This window comes from Delphinapterus leucas, chromosome X (assembly GCF_059928025.1).
Source record: "Delphinapterus leucas isolate spDelLeu-1000000601 "Yukka" chromosome X, BTC_Dleu_Yukka2, whole genome shotgun sequence".
NCBI lineage: Eukaryota > Metazoa > Chordata > Mammalia > Artiodactyla > Monodontidae > Delphinapterus > Delphinapterus leucas.
Genome location: NC_143150.1, coordinates 116,896,595 through 116,918,209, shown reverse-complemented (window position 1 = coordinate 116,918,209; position 21,615 = coordinate 116,896,595). Strand labels below are relative to the sequence as shown.

Here is a 21,615-nt window from a genome sequence, read left to right as displayed (position 1 = left end):
CGCAGGCTCAGCGGCCATGGCTCACGGGACCAGCCGCTCCGCGGCACGTGGGATCTTCCCGGACCGGGGCACGAACCTGCGTCCCCTGCATCGGCAGGCGGACTCTCAACCACTGCACCACCAGGGAAGCCCTATTTTTAGTTTTTGAAGGATCCTCCATACTGTTCTCCATAGTGGCTGTATCAATTTACATTCCCACCAACAGTGCAAGAGGGTTCCCTTTTCTCCACACCCTCTCCAGCATTTGTTGTTTGTAGATTTTCTGATGATGCCCATTCTAACTGGTGTGAGGTGATACCTCATTGTAGTTCTGATTTGCCTTTCTCTAATAATTAGTGAGGTTGAGCAGCTTTTCATGTGCTTCCTGGCCATGTGTATGTCTTCTTTGGAGAAATGTCTATTTAGGTCTTCTGTCCATTTTTGGATTGGGTTGTTTGTTTCTTTAATATTGAGCTGCATGAGCTTTTTATATATTTTGGAGATGAATCCTTTGTCTGTTGATTCATTTGCAAATATTTTCTCCCATTCTGAGGGTTGTCTTTTCATCTTGTTTGTGGTTTCCTTTGCTGTGCAAAAGCTTTGAAGTTTCATTAGGTCCCATTTGTTTATTTTTGTTTTTATTTCCATTACTCTAGGAGGTGGATCAGAAACGATCTTGCTGTGATTTATGTCAGAGAGTGTTCTTCCTATGTTTTCCTCTAAGAGTTTTATAGTGTCCGGTCTTACATTTAGGTCTCTAATCCATTTTGAGTTTATTTTTGTGTATGGTGTTAGGGAGTGTTCTGATTTCATTCTTTTACATGTAGCAGTCCAGTTTTCCCAGCACCACTTATCGAAGAGACTGTCTTTTCTCCATTGTATATCCTTGCCTTTGTCGTAGATTAGTTGACCATAGGTGTGTGGGTTTATCTCTGGACTTTCTATCTTGTTCCATTGATCTCTGTTTCTGTTTTTGTGCCAGTACCATATTGTCTTGATTACTGTAGCTTTGTAGTAAAAAATGCTAGCTCTGTAAAAAATGCCATTGGTAACTTGATAGGGATTGCATTGAATCTGTAGATTGCTTTGGGTAGTATAGTCTTTTTCACAATATTGATTCTTCCAATCCAAGAACATGGTATATCTCTCCATCTGTTGGTGTCATTTTTAATTTCTTTCATCAGTGTCTTATAATTTTCTGCATACAGGTCTTTTGTCTCACTAGGTAGGTTTATTCTTAGGTATTTTCGTCCTTTTGTTGCAATGGTAAATGGGAGTGTTTCCTTAATTTCTCTTTCATATTTTTCATCATTAGTGTATAGGAATGCAAGAGATTGCTGTGCATTAATTTTGTATCCTCCTACTTTACCAAATTCATTGATTAGCTCTAGTAGTTTTCTGGTAGCATCTTTAGGATTCTCTATGTATAGTATCATGTCATCTGCAGACAGTGACAGTTTTACTTCTTCTTTTCCAATTTGTATTCGTTTTCTTTCTTTTTCTTCTCTGATTGCCGTGGCTAGGACTTCCAAAACTATGTTGAATAATGGTGGTGAGAGTGGACATCCTTGTCTTGTTCCTGATCTTAGAGGAAATGCTTTCAGTTTTTCACCATTGAGAATGATGTTTGCTGTGGGTTTGTTGTATATGGCCTTTATTATGTTGAGGTAGGTTCCCTCTATGCCCACTTTCTGGAGAGTTTTGTTTGTTTGTTTCTGTTTGTTTTTTTGCTGTGTATGATCCTTTTAATGTGTTGTTGGATTCTGTTTGCTAGTATTTTGTTGAGGATCTCTGCATCTATATTCATCAGTGATATTTGTCAGTAATTTTCTTTTTTTGTAGTATCTTTGTCTGGTTTTGGTATCAGGGTGATGGTGGCCTCATAGAATGAGTTTTGGGAGTGTTCCTTCCTCGGCAATGTTTTCGAAGAGTTTGAGAAGGATGGGTGTTAGCCCTTCTCTGAATGTTTGATAGAATTCACCTGTAAAGCCATCTGGTCCTGGACTTTTGTTTGTTGGAAGATTTTTAATCACAGTTTCAATTTCATTACTTGTGATTGGTCTGTTCATATTTTCTATTCCTTCCTGGTTCAGTCTTGGAAGGTTATACCTTTCTAAGAATTTGTCCATTTCTTCAAGGTTGTCCATTTTATTGGCATAGAGTTGCTTGTAGTAGTCTCTTAGGATGCTTTGTATTTCTGCAGTGTCTGTTGTAACTTCTCGTTTTTCATTTCTAATTTTATTGATTTGAGTTCTCTCCCTCTTTTTCTTGATGAGTCTGGCTAATGGTTTATCAGTGTTGTTTATCTTCTCAAAGAACCAGCTTTTAGTTTTATTGATCTTTGCAATTGTTTTCTTTGTTTCTATTTTATTTCTGCTCTGATCTTTATGATTTCTTTCCTTCTGCTAACTTTGGGTTTTGTTTGTTCCTCTTTCTCTAGTTCCTGTAGGTGTAAGGTTAGATTGTTTATTTGAGATTTTTTCTTGTTTCTTGAGGTAGGCTTGTATAGCTATAAACTTCCCTTTTAGAACTGCTTTTGCTGCATCCCATAGGTTTTGGATCACCGTGTTTTTCATTGTCATTTGTCTCTAGGTATTTTTTGACTTCCTGTTTGATTTCTTCAGTGATCTCTTGGTTTTTGTAACGTCTTGTTTAGCCTCCATGTGTTTGTGATTTTTACGTTTTTTTCCCTGGAATTCATTTCTAGTCTCATAGTGTTGTGGTCAGAAAAGATGCTTGATATGATTTCAGTTTTCTTAAATCTACTGAGGCTGGATTTGTGACCCAAGATGTGATCTATCCTGGAGAATGTTCCATGCGCACTTGAGAAGAAAGTGTAATCTGCTATTTTTGGATGGAATGTCCTATAAATATCAATTAAATCTATCTGGTCTATTGTATCATCTAAAGCTTCTGTTTCCTTATTTATTTTCATTTTGGATGATCTGTCCATTGGTGTGAGGTGTTAAAGTCCCCCACTGTTGTGTTCCTGTCGATTTCCTCTTTTATAGCTGTTGCAGTTGTTAGTAGTTGCCTTATTTATTGAGGTGCTCCTATGTTGGGTGCATGTATATTTATAATTGTTATATCTTTTTCTTGGATTGATCCCTTGATCATTATGTAGTGTCCTTCCTTGTCTCTTGTAATATTATTTTAAAGTCTATTTTATCTGATATGAGTATTGCTACTCCAGCTTTCTTTTGATTTCCATTTGCATGGAATATCTTTTTCCATCCTGTCACTTTCAGTCTGTATGTGTCCCTAGGTGTGAAGTGAGTCTCTTGTAGCCAGCATATATATGGGTCTTGTTTTTGTACCCATTCAGCAAGCCTGTGTCTCTTGGTGGGAGCATTTAATCCATTCACGTTTAAGGTAATTATCGATATGTATGTTCCTATTACCATTTTCTTAATTGTTATGGGTTTGTTTTTGTACGTCCTTTTATTCTCTTGTATTTCCCACTTAGAGAAATTCCTTTAGCATTTGCGTAGAGCTGGTTTGGTGGTGCTGAATTCTCTTAGCTTTTGCTTGTCTGTAAAGCTTTTGATTTCTCCACTGAATCTGAATGAGATCCTTGCTGGGTAGAGTAATCTTGGTTGTAGGTTCTTCCCTTTCATCACTTTAAATATGTCATGCCACTCCCTTCTGGCTTGTAGAGCTTCTGCTGAGAAATCAGCTGTTAACCTTATGGGAGTTCCCTTGTATGTTATTTGTTGTTTTTCCCTTGCTGCTTTCAGTAATTTTTCTTTGTCTTTAATTTTTGCCAATTTGATTACTATGTGTCTCGGCGTGTTTCTCCTTGGGTTTATCCTGTATGGGACTCTCTGCGCTTCCTGGACTTTGGTGGCTATTTCCTTTCCCATGTTAGGGAAGTTTTCAACTGTAATCTCTTCAAATATTTTCTCTGGTTCTTTCTCTCTCTTCTTCTGGGACCCTTATAATGTGAATGTTGTCGTGTTTCATGTTGTCCCAGAGGTCTCTTAGGCTGTCTTCATTTCTTTTCGTTCTTTTTTCTTTAGTCTGTTCCGCAGCCGTGAATTCCACCATTCTGTCTTCCAGGTCACTTATCCGTTCTTCTGCCTCAGTTATTCTGCTATTGATTCTTTCTAGTGTTGTCTTCATTTCAGTTATTGTATTGTTCATCTCTGTTTGTTTGTTCTGTAATTTTTCTAGGTCTTTGTTAAACACTTCTTGCATCTTCTCTATGTTCGCCTGCATTCTTTTCCCAAGGTCCTGGATCATCTTCACTATCATTATTCTGAATTCTTTTTCTGGAAGGTTGCCTATCTCCACTTCATTTAGTTGTTTTTCTGGGGTTTTATGTTGTTCCTTCATCTGGTATATAGCCCTCTGCCTTTTCATCTTGTCTATGTGGATGTGGTTTTTGTTCCACAGGCTGCAGGATTGTAGTTGTTCTTGCTTCTGCTGTCTGCCCTCTCGAGAAGCATTCATTATTTCAAAAAAAAAAAAAAAGGAAGGGAGTTGTAGAGAACATGTTCCTTCTGGTGCTCTTCGAATCATAAAACATCCCTCAAATCTTTTGTTTTTTTTAAGTCAGGGAATGCTAAGTATCTTTTCTTTTGTCTTGTACATTTCTCACTAAGGTGTCTATCTCATGCTTTGTGTAGTTTAAAATATTTTTCTTATAGTACCGTTTCATAGAGAAGTGATTTGCCTGAAATAGGAGTTGAATCATAGTTTTATTTGAAGAACTATTCTGAAAGTAAAGCATTAGCTTGCTCAACGTATGTGGTTATGACTAAGAATAGCATAAACATACCCCACAGATTATCTGGTCTCTTCAGTTTGGCCATTAACTTCATTATATTGTCACTGTAATTTCTTTGAAAACAAAGTGACTATATAGACGGGTTTCTGCAGTTTGCCTTTAGATGGGGGTACCATCATGTTTCTTTGGCCAAAGCATGGATTCCTTTTGGAGGACAAGATCCCAACACAGTGAACAGAATGGAAGATAAGCCCATGAATGTGTTAGGGCTCTTAGAGTTCTAGGACTGCATCCTGATAACTGATTAATAACTCAAAAATAACCGACAATAAAAAGCACTGATATACTTGTATATTTTGATCTTTCAAGGCAAGCAGAGTGCTGGTGGCATCCCGTAATTTTGCAAATGATGCTACATTTGAAATTAAGGTAAGAGGTGTTTTGCTTCGTGTTAAATTTTTTTCCACAGGTACACTTTGATATATAGTTTTACCTCTGCAGTAGAGCATTTTGATATTCATGCTTTTCACCATTTTATTCCAAATGTTCTAGAATCGAAGATTCAGAGAAGTTAGCAAAAATTAGAATTTACTCCTTTTATGTAGCAGGTTTTGGGTAGTTTGGAGCAGGAGAGCAAGCTAAAAAGATTGAAGACCTACTCTAAGACTTGAAATGTGGTTTGGTAACATGTTTGAATAAGAAGATTCTTAGAATGCTTCTTTGAAAGTTTGTCTTTGAACCTGTAACTCAGTTGACTTCTGTGGGTTTTCAGTGAAAGTCATCTTAGAAAGACTTCCTTTCTCCAAAACCCCATCTCATTGCACAGTCAGTTTTATGAAGGAATCAGAAGCAATATGCAGCATTTCTGATGTGCTCGCCTGCTGGTTTTCAAGTTCAGTATTTGCTGGTTTTCGATTTAAATATTTCGAGTTAGATCTTAGAGTGGGTTGGCAGTGTTTACGTCGTAGTGACTGAGAGATAACTGTCTGATTCCATTTCAGAAATGTGATCTTCACCGGCTGGAAGAGGGCCCTCCTGTCACTACGGTGCTCACCAGGGAGGATGGGCTCAAATACTACAGGATGATGCAGACTGTTCGTCGAATGGAGTTAAAAGCAGATCAGCTATATAAACAGAAAATTATCCGTGGTTTCTGTCACTTGTGTGACGGTCAGGTGGGTGGTAGTTTTGTAATAAAACGGTGTTACTTAGGAATTGAAGTATGGTGTGTGTTTATTGGCTTTTACCCTGCTTTATCTGTCTGAAGGATTTGAGGCTGGTATTTTAGAATAAACATGAGAATGCTGAGACCTGCTAGGAAGCTTATGCTAAAGAATTGACTCATGTATCATATTGCTGACTTCCTGTGCCTTTTTATAGCATTATGATCACCTGTACTGAGTATACTTTTGGGGGAAGGGTTTTTGTTTTGTTTTTTGTTTTGTAGGTTTAGGCCAAGGTTTATGAAATCAAATGCCTACCAGGGACCAGTTAGGTAGAATACATGAGTGAAGGCTGCCAGCTGTATGAAGTATCAAGAAAGGTGACAGGGACTAGTGGTGAAGTGGAACAGACGGGGCCCACCCGCAGAGGTAGTCATAACTGGCTGGTAGTCCAGCCAGTTGGTGCCATGTGGAAATATGGGGCTAACGCTTCCTGTTGCTGATGTCTTCGAGAGAAGACAGACGTCTCTATTTTCATATGAAATTCCCCAATATTTTAATGTTCACATTTGATTCAGGATTTTTTCAAATCACCATACAGGCTTAAAAGAAACGTATCTGTGCATTGCCAGTTTATGGCTCTGGCTTGGGCCTTACCCTCTACTCTCTTTCTGGTGAAAAGTAGAGGTACTTGCTGTTATTAATGAAGAGTTCTACTGGGCCAAATGTTTCATAATAGTCTAGGAAACCTTTTAACTAGAAATGGTGTACTGTACTGACTCATTGCCGCTTCTTCCTTGAATGCAGGAAGCTTGTTGTGTGGGCCTGGAGGCCGGCATAAACCCCACAGACCATCTGATCACAGCATATCGGGCTCACGGCTTTACGTTTACTCGTGGGCTTTCTGTCCGAGCAATTCTCGCAGAGCTTACAGGTTTGCTATTAATTTACAAAAAGGGGAAATTAAGTTTTCAGATCTTCTATTAAGATGCTAACCGTTTATAAGTTAACATTGAAACCTTTTTGAGGGTTAAAAAAAAAAAAAAGCTGAAACCAAAAAAACCTCTCCCTTTTGGTGCTCTGGTACCTCTATTGTGCTTTTGAGTAAACTGACCATTTTTTGACGTTGTCTGGCCTCTCAGGTAAAAGGTCAGCTCTATAAAATCAGAATAGTGTTTATCACTCAAGCATGCCAATAGAAATCTAGCAAAGTAAATTGAGTATAAGTATTTCATTGGGTAGAAATTCATTGGGTAGAATCTTCTCAACAGTCCCTTTGTCCCCCTTGACTCTTAACGCGAGTATAGGAGAAATCAGATGTTTGTAACTGGCCAAAAAAAAAAAAAAAAAATTCTAGGGTACCACACTAACATCTGAAGAAAACTCAGTGATTAGAGAGCTGAAAAAGTTGGAAAGGTCAAGGACATGGGACTGGTCTGACCTTCATTATAAAAGGGCCAGGAGACAAGGAGGACTTGTCTAGGTATTTGCATAGAGGGACAGGTGCTCATGTAGTTGAATTGGTTTCTGAGTTCTAATGGTTGAGCCTCTACGTAAATACTCAGGGTGTGTTTTTGTTTGTTTTATACATTTGGTTTTTGATGTGTCATGTTTGTGTGGTGCCACTTCTAGGACGAAGAGGAGGTTGTGCTAAAGGAAAAGGAGGATCGATGCATATGTACGCCAAGAACTTCTACGGGGGCAATGGCATCGTGGGAGCTCAGGTAGTTGAGGACTAGGATTGTATGATTTTCTGGATTTGGCCCTGGCCCACATCTGTGCAATATTCTGTACCCCAGACAACTTCCCTCTGAAGTACTTGGGGGGCACGGTGTGCTTTAAATGACCTCTTGCTTCATACCCTATCATTTAATAAATAGATCTGTACAGTGATTTAAAATGTTTCCTTTTAGGTACTTGTTATGTTTTATAAGTAAGCAAGAGCCTCTAGCAGTAGAACTATACCTTTGCCGTTTAATTGGTATTTAATCGCTTTGTCACATCCTCTTGGCCACACCTCTCTCCCTGCTGTAGACGGTGCTGGCACTGGTACCAGACCAGGAGAAGCAGGTGGTCAGGATCTTAAGGGCCTAGTTTGAATCTAAAGTCAGCTTCTGTGGTTATGCCGTCCTCCTTGTTCTCATCAGTTAGTAAATAATGGACAAGGAACAGAAGATCGTATCTAGATTGTTCGGTTTACTTTCTAATATATTAAGGTTCTAGCATCTGGGTTTTTTGGTTTGTTTTTGGTATTTTTTTTAATCCTTGGTTTCTTTTTCTTTTTTTGGCTTTTTAGGATTAGCAGTTGAATCTCTGAATGCATAAATGTTATTGCTAAATGGTTGACATAGAATACCATAGTAGTTATTCGTGTTACTTTGCCAGTTTGTTTATAATATTGGGGGTAGGGTAAGCAGAGACAGGGTTGGGGTAGGGACGGTGTCATTTCTCTCTCACATTCTGGTCAGGAGTTAACATTCAGAGCATTAACTTCTTCCCTCACGGATTTCTGTGGTTCCTTTCTTGGTTGTCCTTAATATTAGGTGCCCCTGGGAGCTGGGATTGCTCTGGCCTGTAAGTATAACGGAAAAGATGAAATCTGTTTGACTTTGTATGGTGATGGCGCTGCTAATCAGGTGAGTATGTGTCTCTTAACTTTGCAATAATGATTACAGTGTTATGTCCAAAGTGTTGAATATTCATAGTTCAGTTTGTGGTGAAGTAGTATATTGCTTACTAGTTGAAATGGCCATTTATCTGGCAAGCTAAAGTTTGGTTTTGTGGCCGCATTAGAGATTTACATCCTGGCATTGTTTCACAAGCGCTTTATATAGGTGTACTCCTAGGAGTACGCTCACCTTTGCTCTACCTCAGTGCTCCACAGACTCTGTGGGGAAGGACTGATTTACATTTTAATCCTTGGCAAACCAGTTCTTAAACCAGTACCGTAATGTACAGACTCATTCCCCTGAATGCCAAGGCACTGTCAGACTCCTCTCCTAGTTCCTGAGCCCTGACTCTTCTTGCTCTTCTGTCGTGGTCTGAGTAATCACCGGTCCGTGGCTGACACCCTGCCAGGCCCTGCTCTGCTCTGGATGCTGATTCTCAGACACCGGTTCAGTCTGGTCATCCAGAGGGTCTCATAGAATTTATAATGAAGCACGCAACTAGGCAGCCGTAGTACATTCTTACGTGTCCATCTTTTCCCGTTGTATTCTCCGCTGCTGCCTTGGCCCTACAGAAGCAAGTAGTAGTACTTGGTTTGTCCCTTCCTTAGCGGCAAAAGAGGTGATGGGTTTGCTGTGCCGTGCCCTGCTCCCCCCCCCAAGCGCACATACTCCTTTGCTTCAGAAGCTTAGTTGTGGGTGAGGCGTTTCATCCTATGGAAGCTTTCTCTGCTGGGTAGAGCAGCAGCTGTTGTGGATGATGAAGTCTAGAGAAAAACAGCAAAATGAAACCACTTGAACTTTTATACATACTTCCAGGGTCAGATATTCGAAGCTTACAATATGGCGGCTTTGTGGAAATTGCCTTGTATTTTCATCTGTGAGAATAACCGCTATGGGATGGGAACATCTGTGGAGAGAGCAGCAGCCAGCACTGATTACTACAAGAGAGGCGACTTCATTCCTGGGCTGAGGGTAAGGACACCTGTTGTAGAGCTGGAGCTACACCCTCAGGGCCTGCAGGGCCCGGGCACTCTGTCAAGTGCCCTTGAAAATCTCAGAGAGATTAAAGAGTTCTGTTTTCTTAGTGGATGAACAGGTCATGTAAGATGAAAATGGTTTTAGGCAGTTGGATTTATGCTCTGCCCCTTTACTTTTTATTTTTAAAATTTTATTGAAGTATAGTTGATTTACAATGTTGTGTTTATTTAATCTTTCCCATTTATTAATAGGTAGATGGAATGGATATCCTGTGTGTCCGGGAGGCCACAAGGTTTGCAGCTGCCTATTGTAGATCTGGAAAGGTAAGATTTTTCTTGTAGGCCTCTAGGCTAGAGATGTCTAATGACATTTATCTGTCCTAAAGTTAAAAGAATGCCCCCTGTGTCTATTGTAGCAATGTAGTGAGTAGCTGCTAATTGAGGTGTAAAAGATAGAAGCTGGGTCCAGTTAAGCGAATCGGGTCCCTTCATAAATAACATGGTCTTGATAGCTCACGTCTTGGGAAACATTCCATGTTTGCCCCATTTGGGGTAAATCTTTCCTTCCAGTGCTCCCTCAGCATTCTGCCTCTGTCTTCATTGTGACAATCTGTTTTGCCTTTTGGTTTGGTTAAATTATGTGCTTCTAACTCTTCCCCCCCTGCCCCGCCATCAATCGTAAGCCCCTTAAGTGAACAGACTGGGGACTCCTGCAGTGCCCTGCACAGAACTTTGCTTATGTAAAATAGGCATCCAGTATAAGTTTGTCTTTTGTAAATCGAATAATACGTTTAAATTATGTAGTCTTAGTCTTGCTGTTTCAGTCCTAAGAATCTTGACCCTTCCAGTTATAGCAGTGGAGGGAGAAGGGAACAGTGAGATTGGCCTAAAAAGAGGCTTACATGCCATCTGAGCTGGTGGAAAGATGTTCTTCTCCCTAAATCAGTGTTTCACAGCCCAGAAAGGCCCCTGAGGTTTACCCTTCAGTGACTGCCCTTACGTACGTGTTTGGGCAGTAGTGCAAATAAGATTGGGCTGGCAGTGATGAAAATGGAAGAGAGGGTGAAGAGGCGCGAGGGAGCTGTAGAACGGTTGAACAAGAAAAGAATGAGATGACTGAGATGGCAGGTTGGTGGCAGTGGGCTCACTGGTCTATATCAAGACTCTGAGACTAGGGGTCCACGCCCTGGGTGGTGGGTATCATCATCCCCCTCTCTCCCAGTTCCTAAAAGAATATGTGGCGTCCAGCAGTATGTGGAAACAGGATAAGTAGTTTGTAGTGTCTTGACTTTCTCAGCCGGACCAAAGCCTGATCTTGGAATTAGGGGAGGGTCTGGAAAAACCCCTTTATCACCATCCCCTTAGCCTAACCAGCCATGCTTCCAAATGGCTACGGGATGATCAACAATCAATATAGGTGACAGTTATTGAGAGATGATAGGTCAGGTAATGTGCTAAGCACTTAGGTATTACCTTTTTTAATCGGCGCACCTCTGAGCTGGGTTAATTACTGTTTTGTAGATGAAGAAACTGAGGTATGTAGCTACTATACAGCACAGCCAGAACTGGAACCCAAGCACTTGGATTCCATCCCCCGCCCTCTTTTAACTACTACACCAAACTGTCCAAGGATCCTAGATCCACCCCATCCCCTCTGTTCAAAGTTGTTTTCTGAAAGGGGGCTGGTGTAGCATGAGCAAGCTACCTCGTGGTAGCCGGGCTCTCCCAGTCGCAGGATCAGCACCTGCCAACTTTCTGTTTGTTTGTTAGTTACACAGTAGCTAGATCTCTGTGAAGCAGGATTGGTTGCTGTCCCCTACGAAACACTGCATGAAGTGGGTGTGACGTAGAAAGTCACCTATCCAGCCTCTCTTCATGTGTGCTGGGAAGTGGAGAAGGACGAGAGGACTAGAGGTTTGCTTTTCATCTTACGTTGTTAAGGTTTATGTTAGTGTTTTTCTCTAGCCTTGATCAGAATGCTTATAGATAGATGATTTCCCCTGTGACTGGGGGGAGGAGGGGCTGGGCAGAAAGACTAGCATATTGACCGTGAAGATAAATGCCATCCCCGCTTCCTGATAGGCTTTTCTTCATTAAATCTATGCTGTGCTTAAAGAATTATATATCAAATGCAATTCTGGTGAAATAGAACCCATTGACATTACATAAAGAAAGAATTGTCTGCCTTTTTGATTCAAAATATGCTGCGGGGGGGGGAGTGGGTGGGGTGGCTTTTATTAATAAGTTCCTGTTAAAAAATGAGGAGGATGGGGCTTCCCTGGTGGCACAGTGGTTGCGAGTCCGCCTGCCGGTGCAGGGGACACAGGTTCGTGCCCCGGTCCGGGAGGATCCCACGTGCCGCGGAGCGGCTGGGCCTGCGCGCCACGGCTGCTGAGCCTGCGCGTCCGGGGCCTGTGTTCTGCAACGGGAGAGGCCCGCGTACCGCAAAAAAAAAAAAAAAAAAAAAAAGAGGAGGATGAAACATGCAATAAATAGGTAATAGAAATGAGAAGAGATAATCAATCAGTCAACTAAGAAGAAATTCTTAACTCAGATCTGATGAAGGTATTTGATCCTGAAAGGACGTACATTTGAGGCTGTGGCCATTGTTTCACCTTACCTCCACTGGGTTCTGTTTTAGGGGCCCATACTGATGGAGCTGCAGACTTACCGTTACCATGGGCACAGCATGAGTGATCCTGGAGTCAGGTATGGTCATGGGAAAACTGAGTGTGGTGTCCGAAGTGGATGGGCTTTGAATGGTGCTACTTAGATGAAAAAGCAAAGCATTTCAGTGTGTGTTTGCTTTTGAAGCCAGACACCAGTTGGCTTCATGCATTGATTTAGTAGTTAGTCTGAGCCTGAAAGCCGTGCCTTCCAATAAATTGGTTCCAATATAGAAAGCATTCTGAAAATTCCTCTAGTGTGTACATGCTAGTTAGCATGAGCACCAGTAAGAAAACAATTGCAGAGAGGAACTGTTGCATAAAATAGGACTGATGGTAGAGTAGTATACTTGGGGGCATTTACCTTTTGTAGGCATTACCCCAGATTCTCATGGCATATTCCTCTTCTGGCTGGAATGGAGCATATGTTGAAATAAATCAGTCAAAAAAGGAGTTTTGTCACCTGGCAACTCTGGCATGTAATGCTGCAGTCCCGGAGTGTGGCATAATTAAGAGTAGATTTAGTCAAAGTAAGCCGTAATAAGTCTTTGAGTATATAGAATGAAGGCCTAAGGGAAAATGTTACGAAGAGCAGCTTACATGGAAGAAAGCACTTGGTGTAATTCTATTCTTAAAAAAAATGGTGGTAGCCTTTCTTTGCTCTTAGTGTTATTTCAAGTGCTGTAGGACAAGGGTCAGTTGTACAATCAAGAATCGGAAAACCTCCTCTCCAGGTTTTTGCCAGCCACACTGCTCTGTGGTCTTAAGGGAGAAAAGGCAAGGCACACTTTTTTTGTGCTTAGCCTTCTGCTGCCTCAAAGGTTATAGCTATCACCACAGAAAACCATCTCCCCTGCCTCCACCAGTACCTTCACGCCCTACCTCTAGAGCAAAGTAGCAAATAGAAACTTGGCCCCTGTTGTCAGAATGCCAGAGAAGCCAGGTGAATTGCCATTGTAGAGTTTTCTATAAAGACAGAGCAGCTCTTCCTTACAGAATATTAGGATGAGTTCTTGTATTTCGAAAGTATATAATTCTGCCCTTCTTACGGTGACGTGAGTACTGATGTGCTCCCTCGTCTCAGAAACAAACAGACTGCTGTGTTTCCCGGACTGTCTCTGCTGTGCCGGCGCTGTTCTTATCTACTTGTAACTCTGTTTCCCTCCCTCTAGTTACCGTACACGAGAAGAAATTCAGGAAGTTAGAAGTAAGAGTGACCCTATCATGCTTCTCAAGGATAGGATGGTGAACAGCAATCTGGCCAGTGTTGAAGAACTAAAGGTACAGTGACTCTTGATGGTTTAAGAGTCTGCCTTTGAAGGTTGGCTCTCCTTTTTGAGCAGTTTTTCTCTACACAAGAAGCTGCCACTCGGTAAACTAGGTAAGTAAATGGGAAAGTACATATTGTATTCGGTTGGCCAAAAAGTTCGTTCGGGGCTTTCCGAGCCATGTTGTGGGAAAACCCTGAAGAGCTTTTTGGCCAACGCAGTATTTTTCACAGGACATTAACCTCCTCCACCATCACAGTTCTTCTTTCCTAAAAATATACTGTAGGTTTTTAATTCATAAATGTTCCCTCGCCAGGGTGTATGTCTTAATGTTGGTTGGTATCTGTCCTCCAGAATCCCCCTTCGTGGATCGTTGCGTCATGTTTAAACTAACATTTTCAATAATAATAGGTATACTGCCAGTACTAGTAGAGAGTTAGCAAGAGGTTCCCAGTAGAACAAGTTGGTACCTAAGCTGCTGTCTATTCAAAACATCTCTTGAACTGTAATCTGATTGATTTTTAGGAAATTGATGTTGACGTGAGAAAAGAAATTGAGGATGCTGCCCAGTTTGCTACAGCTGACCCTGAACCACCTTTGGAAGAACTCGGCTATCACATCTACTGCAGCGATCCGCCTTTTGAAGTCCGGGGTGCAAGCCAGTGGATCAAGTTTAAGTCCATCAGTTAATGCGAGATGGTACACCTTCAGTGGGGCTATTCGGCAGCAACTGTAAGGAATGCTTTGGGTTCTCAACTTTGTTAAGGAGGAAAAAAAACCCATAGAAAGAAAGTGTAGATTTAGATAGATAGATAGATAGATAGATAGTATAATTGCATGTGGTTTGTACAGTGTTGCATTAAAAGGTACAACGTCTTTTAATGTTATATCTTAAGGATAGTATGGATCTTATTATAAAGGTTATTTTAGTTATGTACGTCTAAAATAGGTAATAAGAGTTTGCTTGACCCTCCTTCAAATTACTTCTTTAAAATAGTTCTATTTGGTTTAGTTGTATACTAGTTTAACAAATACTTTTTTAGTTACTAAAAGGAGAAACAATTCCTTATATGCCTGTCCAACTCTGCCACCTTTTTGTGGGGCGATCATTGTCCTGTCCCTCCCAGTGCCCAGCAGCTTACCTGGTGTACCCTAACGTGCACACACGCCCCCATTTGTGTGCACGTCGGTGCTGAAGCCTGTTCACACTGAACCATCATTTCTCCTTACTAAAACACAATATTTATTATAACCAGGCAGGGGTGGAAGGACAATTCGATTTTTAAATAAGACTACTTCATTTTAGAGGCCAAATAAATAAGTTAGTTTTCTCCATTTATACATTATCAATATGAAGCTATTTTCTTAATAGTTTTCTATTTACAGTCATATCAAACATTAATACAAGGCATATTCTTAGCAATTTTATCTTTTTTGAATTTTAAGTGCAATTCCAGTTAATAGTAATGTATGGAATGCGTGATCTAAAACAGTGATTCCCAGCCTTTTTGTTATTTTAAACACCTGTTGTTTCACCTTTCCAGCAGATATTTTTCCAAATGAAAATTCATTTTTAAGGATTCCCTAATACTCTGGGATGTCAAGACCAGGTTTTACAATCACTGTTGTCACAATACATACAAGTTCTACTCACCTTGAAAACATGTTGATAAATAAAAGGTTAAAATTTTTTCCATAATCCTTTAAAACTTCAAGTTCTTAAATTGTTCATTGAACAAGTGGTGTTTTCCTTGCGTAAGTGCAGCAGAATTCGTGGGTATGTTGTCAGCTCCTTGCTCCCTGTGTCCCCTGGCTTAGCTGATTGATTAAGCCTCATCTTGGGTTGCCGGGGCCCCCTGAGCCTGTCTTCCGTACTGGGAGGCTGCAGTCCAGAGCCTGCAGAGGAGACCACCATACGAGGCAAACAGGAGTCTTCTTTAGAGAGCCGTAAGAGAAGACAACTTCAAAGCAACACGGCAGAAGACTTCTTTAGGAGCCCTTATGGCAAAAGCTGTAGTCTGTCCTTCCAGACTTGTCTAGATTTGCTGTCTAGTCTTAAAAATGCAGTCCCTAACTTGAAAACTTACTTAACTAAAACGGGAATATGTTCTCTTCACATATGGAGGTGACACTTGTGCCTTAGCAGGAGTGGGACATGGCCTGAGAGGTACTGTACAGGAGTGCTGCTGCATCTGTGCAGAGCAGGCTATTTAAGATGACGTGGGGATGAGAAGGCAGGGTGCAAGTTAAAGAAAGAAGGGTTTGGGTGTAGCCCACTGGCATCTCATGTCTCGCTTCACTCCCAGCCAGGCCGGTCTCTTGACTTTTTCTACTACTGGGCCTTTAGCTTCTGCCCCGTCTCAGCTTTTCCCCAGCTTTAACCTTGAAAAACTCCAGAGTTTGGAGTGAGGTTGGTAGTTTTTTTTTCCTGACTGAGCCATAGAAAAGGGAGTTAACGTTAATGAAGGGGGGAAAGTTACCAGCCTTTGTTTTCTACTGCTTTACTTAAAAGCCTAATTACAGGGGCTTCCCTGGTGGCACAGTGGCTGAGAGTCCGCCTGCCGATGCGGGGGACACGGGTTCGTGCCCCGGTTCGGGAAGATCCCACATGCCGCGGAGCGGCTGGGCCGGTGAGCCATGGCCGCTGAGCCTGTGCTCCACAACAGGAGAGGCCACAACAGTGAGAGGCCCGCGTACCACACACACACACACACACACACACAAAAGAGCCTAAATTACACCAAAAAAGTCATTTTCTGTTCCACAAAGTGTTTTGAAGCTATTCTTACCGTAGTCTAAGGTACCTTAGGTCTTCCTTAGTGATATCATTAAGAATATCAGAAAGTGTAACCTTCTTCAAGAATCTGAAACAAAGATCAAATACATTAAGAGCTAAGCAGCTCTGTAATGATAGCACAGGAATGGTTTGTTTGGTTGTAAGTTTACCTTTTCAATTGTTTTCGTATCCGCTCCTTGCAGTTGCAACCAGTCGACAAGCTCTTTTTCTGTTCTCTGCCCATAAGACCGAGGAGGGGAGGCTGAGTTCTCTGTAATCTCTGTAATGATTAGAAAGTTATGTTGTATACTGATGTGTAACAGCAAAATTCTTCAAGTAACAAGTTGGATGAAATAAACTATTATTCCAGAATGTGATGTGAAAAGGAAATGGATTAAACCTGGCTCAGCTGCTCTGCTACACACTGTGCAACAGTCCATAGTCCTTGGAGTCACTTTCCAGAGATTAAAAATGTTCCTTACCTGTGATACTTCAAACTAATTATCTCCTACTTTAAATGTGTATTCCCATCTTTAAAATGCCTTTTCTAAGGAATCATATCCGTAACTGCACTGGAATTCAAATGAGGAAATAGGTTTGAATACTGAGATTTTTGGCCTCAGCGTATCCATTCCCCATTCCAAGAGCCCTTTTGGGCACCAAACGCATAAGGCTGGCTGACTGAGGTATAATTTATGCCGTAAACTACCCTTTTTAGGTATGCAGTGCTAAGAACTTCGACAAGCAGAGTCACATAGCCACCACCACAATCAAGACAGAGAGATTTCTATCACGCCAGAACGTTCTCGTCGCCTTCTATCATCAATTCCACCCCCCCACCCACTTCTATTTTCTGTCCCTGTAGTTTTGCCTTTAATAGAATTTTTCTATAAACGTTCTACATTTATGGAATCATAATGTGTAGCCTTTTGAATCTGGCTTCTCTCACTTGCATAATGCATTTGCGATTCATCTGGTTTTGAATGTACTGATAAGTTCCTTTTTATTATTGACCAGTATTCCGGAATCTTACTGGAGTACTTACTGGTCTGATCGAGAATACCCTCAACTGTTTCAAGGCTGACTAGAATACCAGCCAGATTTTGAATGGTCTCACACACACATAAGTCAGAGCAAGTGGAAAATCACTCACCATTAGATTTTCACTCACCATTAGATTTGAATTGTAACTGCAGGTGATACAATTCTTGAGTTTTCTGTTCTAGGGTTTGCCGTAGAAGATTCTGGTACTCCCTCTCTTTTTGAACTAGGTGTTCCAAAAGTCTGGTTTTAAAAAAAAAAAAAAAAGCCATCCTCCAGAGAGAGCCTAATACCATTCAATTCAATTCAAACATTTGTTGAACAGAGGTTTAAAAAAAATAAAAAAGGCACAATCCCAACGATCAGTCTAGCTTCTTCAAAGTTGTGTGATCAGGTTTCAGCCTGTACATGAGCACCTTTCTTGTGCTTCCTCCCCTTGTAAACAAAGACCAACGCTCAGGGCGTGGGTATATTTTGCCTCAGAATATGTATCATGAACCAAAAGATAACCTGATGGTGATCAGTAGAACTCAGCCAACTTGTCTCCCTAAGTCAGGTCAAGTCGCTGAAACTAGTGGTCAGGCCCTTCCCTCCTCACCGGAGAGTAAGCCAAGGAGACAGAAGCCCTGCTGCTGCTGTTGGAACAGCTAGGGGGAAGGAGGAACTGCAGAAAAGACTCTTGCTGCTTGGAAGGTGAGAGGGACACTACTGCGAACACTTACCCAAGACTGCGCTAAACGCTTCACGGAGCTTGGTCTCACAGACACTACTCGGGACAGATGTGTTACCCTCGTCAGCATCACTCAGGGCCAAAGGTGCCTTCCTGCTGTGCCCAACAACAGCTAAGGCATCTCCATCCTACAAGGGCAGGCGTGTCTGTAGGAGCTGTGTGTCTGTCAGCCATTCGCAGTCAGGTGCTGGCTGCCGTCTCATTACTAATTCTGAGATGGAAGGTAACAATATTGACCCTGGAAAGGAATAACCTTTGAACCCATATATAACATTTTATGAATCTGGTGATTATAAACCTTACCAGAAACACATTTTAAAGAAGGGCTAAGTACTACTATCAACTTTCACATTTGTCATTTTTTCAAAACTTAAAAAAAGTTTTGCCACCACTACCAGTTAATTAAAACTGGGCCTTTCTAAAAAGAAATGATTAGATCTGCCTAAAATTAAACTTCAGAGATCCCTAGGGGTGTGTACAACTTTTCTTCCGAAATAGGTATGCCTGACACTGTTTGTCCCCGTTAAATTTTAGCATTCCCAATGACCACTGGGCAACAAGGCATCATTTGGAACCAATACCAACTAGTTTGCTAAGCCCACTGATGACGTGGTTCCCCAGCGCAAATGGGAATCTTTTTGTTCATTTAACAAATATGTTTTGAACACCTACTATGTGCCTGGAAATAAACAAAAGAGCCCAACTCTTGTGGGAACCTCACGGCAGTGCCAGGGTCCGCTGTCGGGGAAGGCGGTTCACTAATGCCTGCCTGGGGATCATGACAAAACACAAGGGAGAGATTCAAAGAGGACAGGGCAGACTTCCTTGGGGTCAGGGTTATGGGATACCTGTCCATCGACGCAGTGCTAACTGACCCCCAACTCAGCTACTTCGGCAGGGGCGGGCCGCAGATGTTCCCCCGAGTTGCTGGACCCACACACCATGTCAGGGAACCCACCTCGGTAAAGAGACAGAGAAAACTCTGAGATGCTGCTGCCTTTAGTACGGCTTGTGGCAAGGCACTCTACTTCTCTGACTCCTAGCATTGAAAAAAAAGGGAGGCATCCTTCTAGTCCCCCAGTTGAAGCTGAGAATATCTCCTCGCGCAGTTCCTTGGGGGATAAAGATGCTTTTCTGAGACCTGGGTGAGGCACTCGACCACTGAGTTGACCGGCTGGTCCGGGTCATTGTCCCACCCCTGCCCACCTGTTGGTCTCCTGCCTGAGCTTGCTCAGCTGGAGGCTCAGATGCTGCTGGTGGAGCTGCTGGGGCTGGGCCTCCTGGGCAACTGCTGAAACGGGCCTGCTCCACCCACACGCCGCCTGCGCCTCGCTCCCGCGTGGGTCTGCCGGGGCATAGTCCTCTTCTGCCTCATCCGTGTCCTTATCCACCCCTTTGGTCCCTGAGGCAGCCTCAAAGGGGGCTCGGAGCTCTGTGGAATCACGGAAGAAAAGGACCACGGTTCAACAAGGCCAGGGCTTGGTGTAGCTTATGTCCCGGGCCAGCAAACGTGGCTGTTCAGAGGCCGGCCAGGCCAATGCGACGCTCCATCAGGGGACTGCTGACTTTATAAAACGGAGGGGAGACTATTTCACTTAGCTCTGCAGTGAAAAGATGGTCCCCACCACTTCACAGATAAGGAAACAGACTTCAAGGTGTTTAGTTAGCCAAGGGCAGTTTTAAAAAGCCACTCCCAGAAGCTGAGCCTGGGCAGAGTGCATTCAGGGGAGCAGGCAGAGGATGACAGGGAGGGAGCAAAGTAATGAGAGGAAGGGGCAATGTTAACCGAAGCGCCGCATAGCCTCCCTTCCTAGGAAGAAGGCACCGCGGAAGGAGAATCAACTTGGGTATTAAGCTGCTCTAACATTTCAAAAATAGAGCCTATAAAAAGCCGAAGATTTCTGTAGCTGCCACATGATGATTCTGAGAGAGGAGACTGAGCCGTTAAATCGTCAACCAACTAGGAGGCGTTGCTGAGCACACAAGATGATGCACTGTAGGAGCCAGGCCGTCAGGCTCAGTGCTCCTTTGAGATCCTGAGTTTAGTCTACCTGCGGTGCGTGCTCCTCAGTTATGCCTAGGGGCATGTAAAAACACATCACCAGGAGATGTTCTCAGAATCACAGAATCTTGGCCCTAAAGGGGTCTGTGACATCATTTACTTAATTGCAGAGACGTACATAGTCAAGATGGGAAAGGGAAAGCAACAATTGGTGAGTACAGAGGACCTGTCTGACCTTTTCCATAGCCACCTGAAGTTGACCTTGACCGAAAAGAGGGCCCTTACCTGGGATGAGGATGGTGACTGCAGCCTGCACCGCTCGACGGATGATGTTGTCCATCGCAAACATCCAGTGGGGCCTAATTAAGTGGTTCCTCAAAATTTTATTTACCTCCAAATCACAAAAATCCAGATTTCTGGTCCATTGTACTTTTAAGAAATAGTTCTTACTAATTCGAATTTGCTTCTACTCTGAGATAAAGGGTTAACCGTGCTGCACTGAGTTTCTGCCTGACTTACGTTTCTTCTGGACTGAGTCCTCCTTTAAGCTGACCCCAAGTCACACGGGGGTCTAGGGGACAGGTACAGAGATCGGAGCTACCGCATGGGCCTCTTCACTGTTTATTCAACGAACATTTATGAAGCATCTGTGAAACCTCAGGCTCTGTGTTGGGGACCTGAGACACAAAGCTAAGCCAGACATGATCTTGGGCCTGGAGCAACTCACCTGTTCGGGCAGACGCAGAAGCTTAAACCCCACACCTACCCAGCTGGCAGATGCCACTCGTTCCCAAATCCTACACTCCTGCTCTCAGTGGCCATAGTGCAATCAGACCAGTCACTTGTATACACATATTCAAGTGTTTAGAAAACTGCTGACACTCGGGATTCAGGCATAAACAGGTGAGAAGAGATGGAGACTACGGGAGATGATGGTAATCGAACTCCATGGTCTTGGCTGTGAGCCACTTGAGTGGGCTTCCTACCTTCTGGCATGTTCTCTAGGGCCAAATGGAGCACTTACAGCATCCTGAAATCCAAAGAGTACCAGATGAATCTGATTGATGGACGAGCTGTCAAAGTCCAGGTCCACCTTTAGCTTTGATATCGTGGATGCCGTCACCCTGTGGTCCGGGCAGTGGATGAAGTCTCTCAGGATCGCAATTATTTGCTTGATGTGGCCGACTGAGAGATGCAACTCTTCCGAACTCTGATCACCAACCCCGCCCCCTAAAAAAAAATCAGTCACTGAGTAATTCAGAGAGAGGGAGGGAAAATCCAAGAAGTACTGTGGGCAACCAGATTAACCAGACTGTCCATTTGCTAATGGAACTGGGGATTTCCCAGGTGAGACACGGTCTCTGGTCCTGGAATTTCCTCCATATCCTTCCTGTTAGAGGGTTATGTGGCCCCCTTCTCCTCTCTGGCCCGCAAACAACAGAACTAAGCCCCTCAAGGAATGGTCTGCCATCCTGTTTAACTCCTTGTAAACCACCCTCCACCCCCAACAGGCCTTGTCACAAGGCACAGTTCATAGTGGGCAGTGGCCTCTTGCTAGAAGGACCTTTTCCCATCCAAAATGAGTTAAATCTCAAAATATTTCCATCCGTAACCT

At 42.7% G+C, this 21,615-nt stretch overlaps 2 protein-coding genes across 5 annotated transcripts in view; one reads left to right on the top strand and one right to left on the bottom strand.

The window, feature by feature from the left end:
- PDHA1 (pyruvate dehydrogenase E1 subunit alpha 1) overlaps positions 1-18,676 on the top strand; it is a 36,303-nt gene extending 17,627 nt beyond the window's left edge. For 3 of the 4 annotated variants that reach the window (XM_089904722.1, XM_089904721.1, XM_022565486.3), the window contains exons 2-11: positions 5,078-5,137; positions 5,710-5,883; positions 6,679-6,805; positions 7,504-7,595; positions 8,415-8,507; positions 9,357-9,512; positions 9,770-9,841; positions 12,159-12,226; positions 13,356-13,464; positions 13,977-16,599. In XM_089904722.1, the coding sequence (XP_089760848.1) occupies positions 5,791-5,883; positions 6,679-6,805; positions 7,504-7,595; positions 8,415-8,507; positions 9,357-9,512; positions 9,770-9,841; positions 12,159-12,226; positions 13,356-13,464; positions 13,977-14,141 (975 nt within the window). In that variant the 5' untranslated portion in view covers positions 5,078-5,137; positions 5,710-5,790 and the 3' untranslated portion in view covers positions 14,142-16,599. Of the gene's footprint in view, positions 1-5,077; positions 5,138-5,709; positions 5,884-6,678; positions 6,806-7,503; positions 7,596-8,414; positions 8,508-9,356; positions 9,513-9,769; positions 9,842-12,158; positions 12,227-13,355; positions 13,465-13,976; positions 16,600-16,945 lie in introns of those variants that run through there. The other variant, XM_022565487.3, reaches the window with a different exon arrangement.
- MAP3K15 (mitogen-activated protein kinase kinase kinase 15) overlaps positions 14,875-21,615 on the bottom strand; it is a 148,650-nt gene continuing 141,909 nt past the window's right edge. The window contains 8 exon segments of the mRNA XM_089904724.1: positions 14,875-15,383; positions 16,241-16,294; positions 16,296-16,315; positions 16,398-16,507; positions 17,399-17,511; positions 19,205-19,430; positions 20,286-20,391; positions 21,025-21,210. Of these exon segments, the coding sequence (XP_089760850.1) occupies positions 15,278-15,383; positions 16,241-16,294; positions 16,296-16,315; positions 16,398-16,507; positions 17,399-17,511; positions 19,205-19,430; positions 20,286-20,391; positions 21,025-21,210 (921 nt within the window). The 3' untranslated portion in view covers positions 14,875-15,277.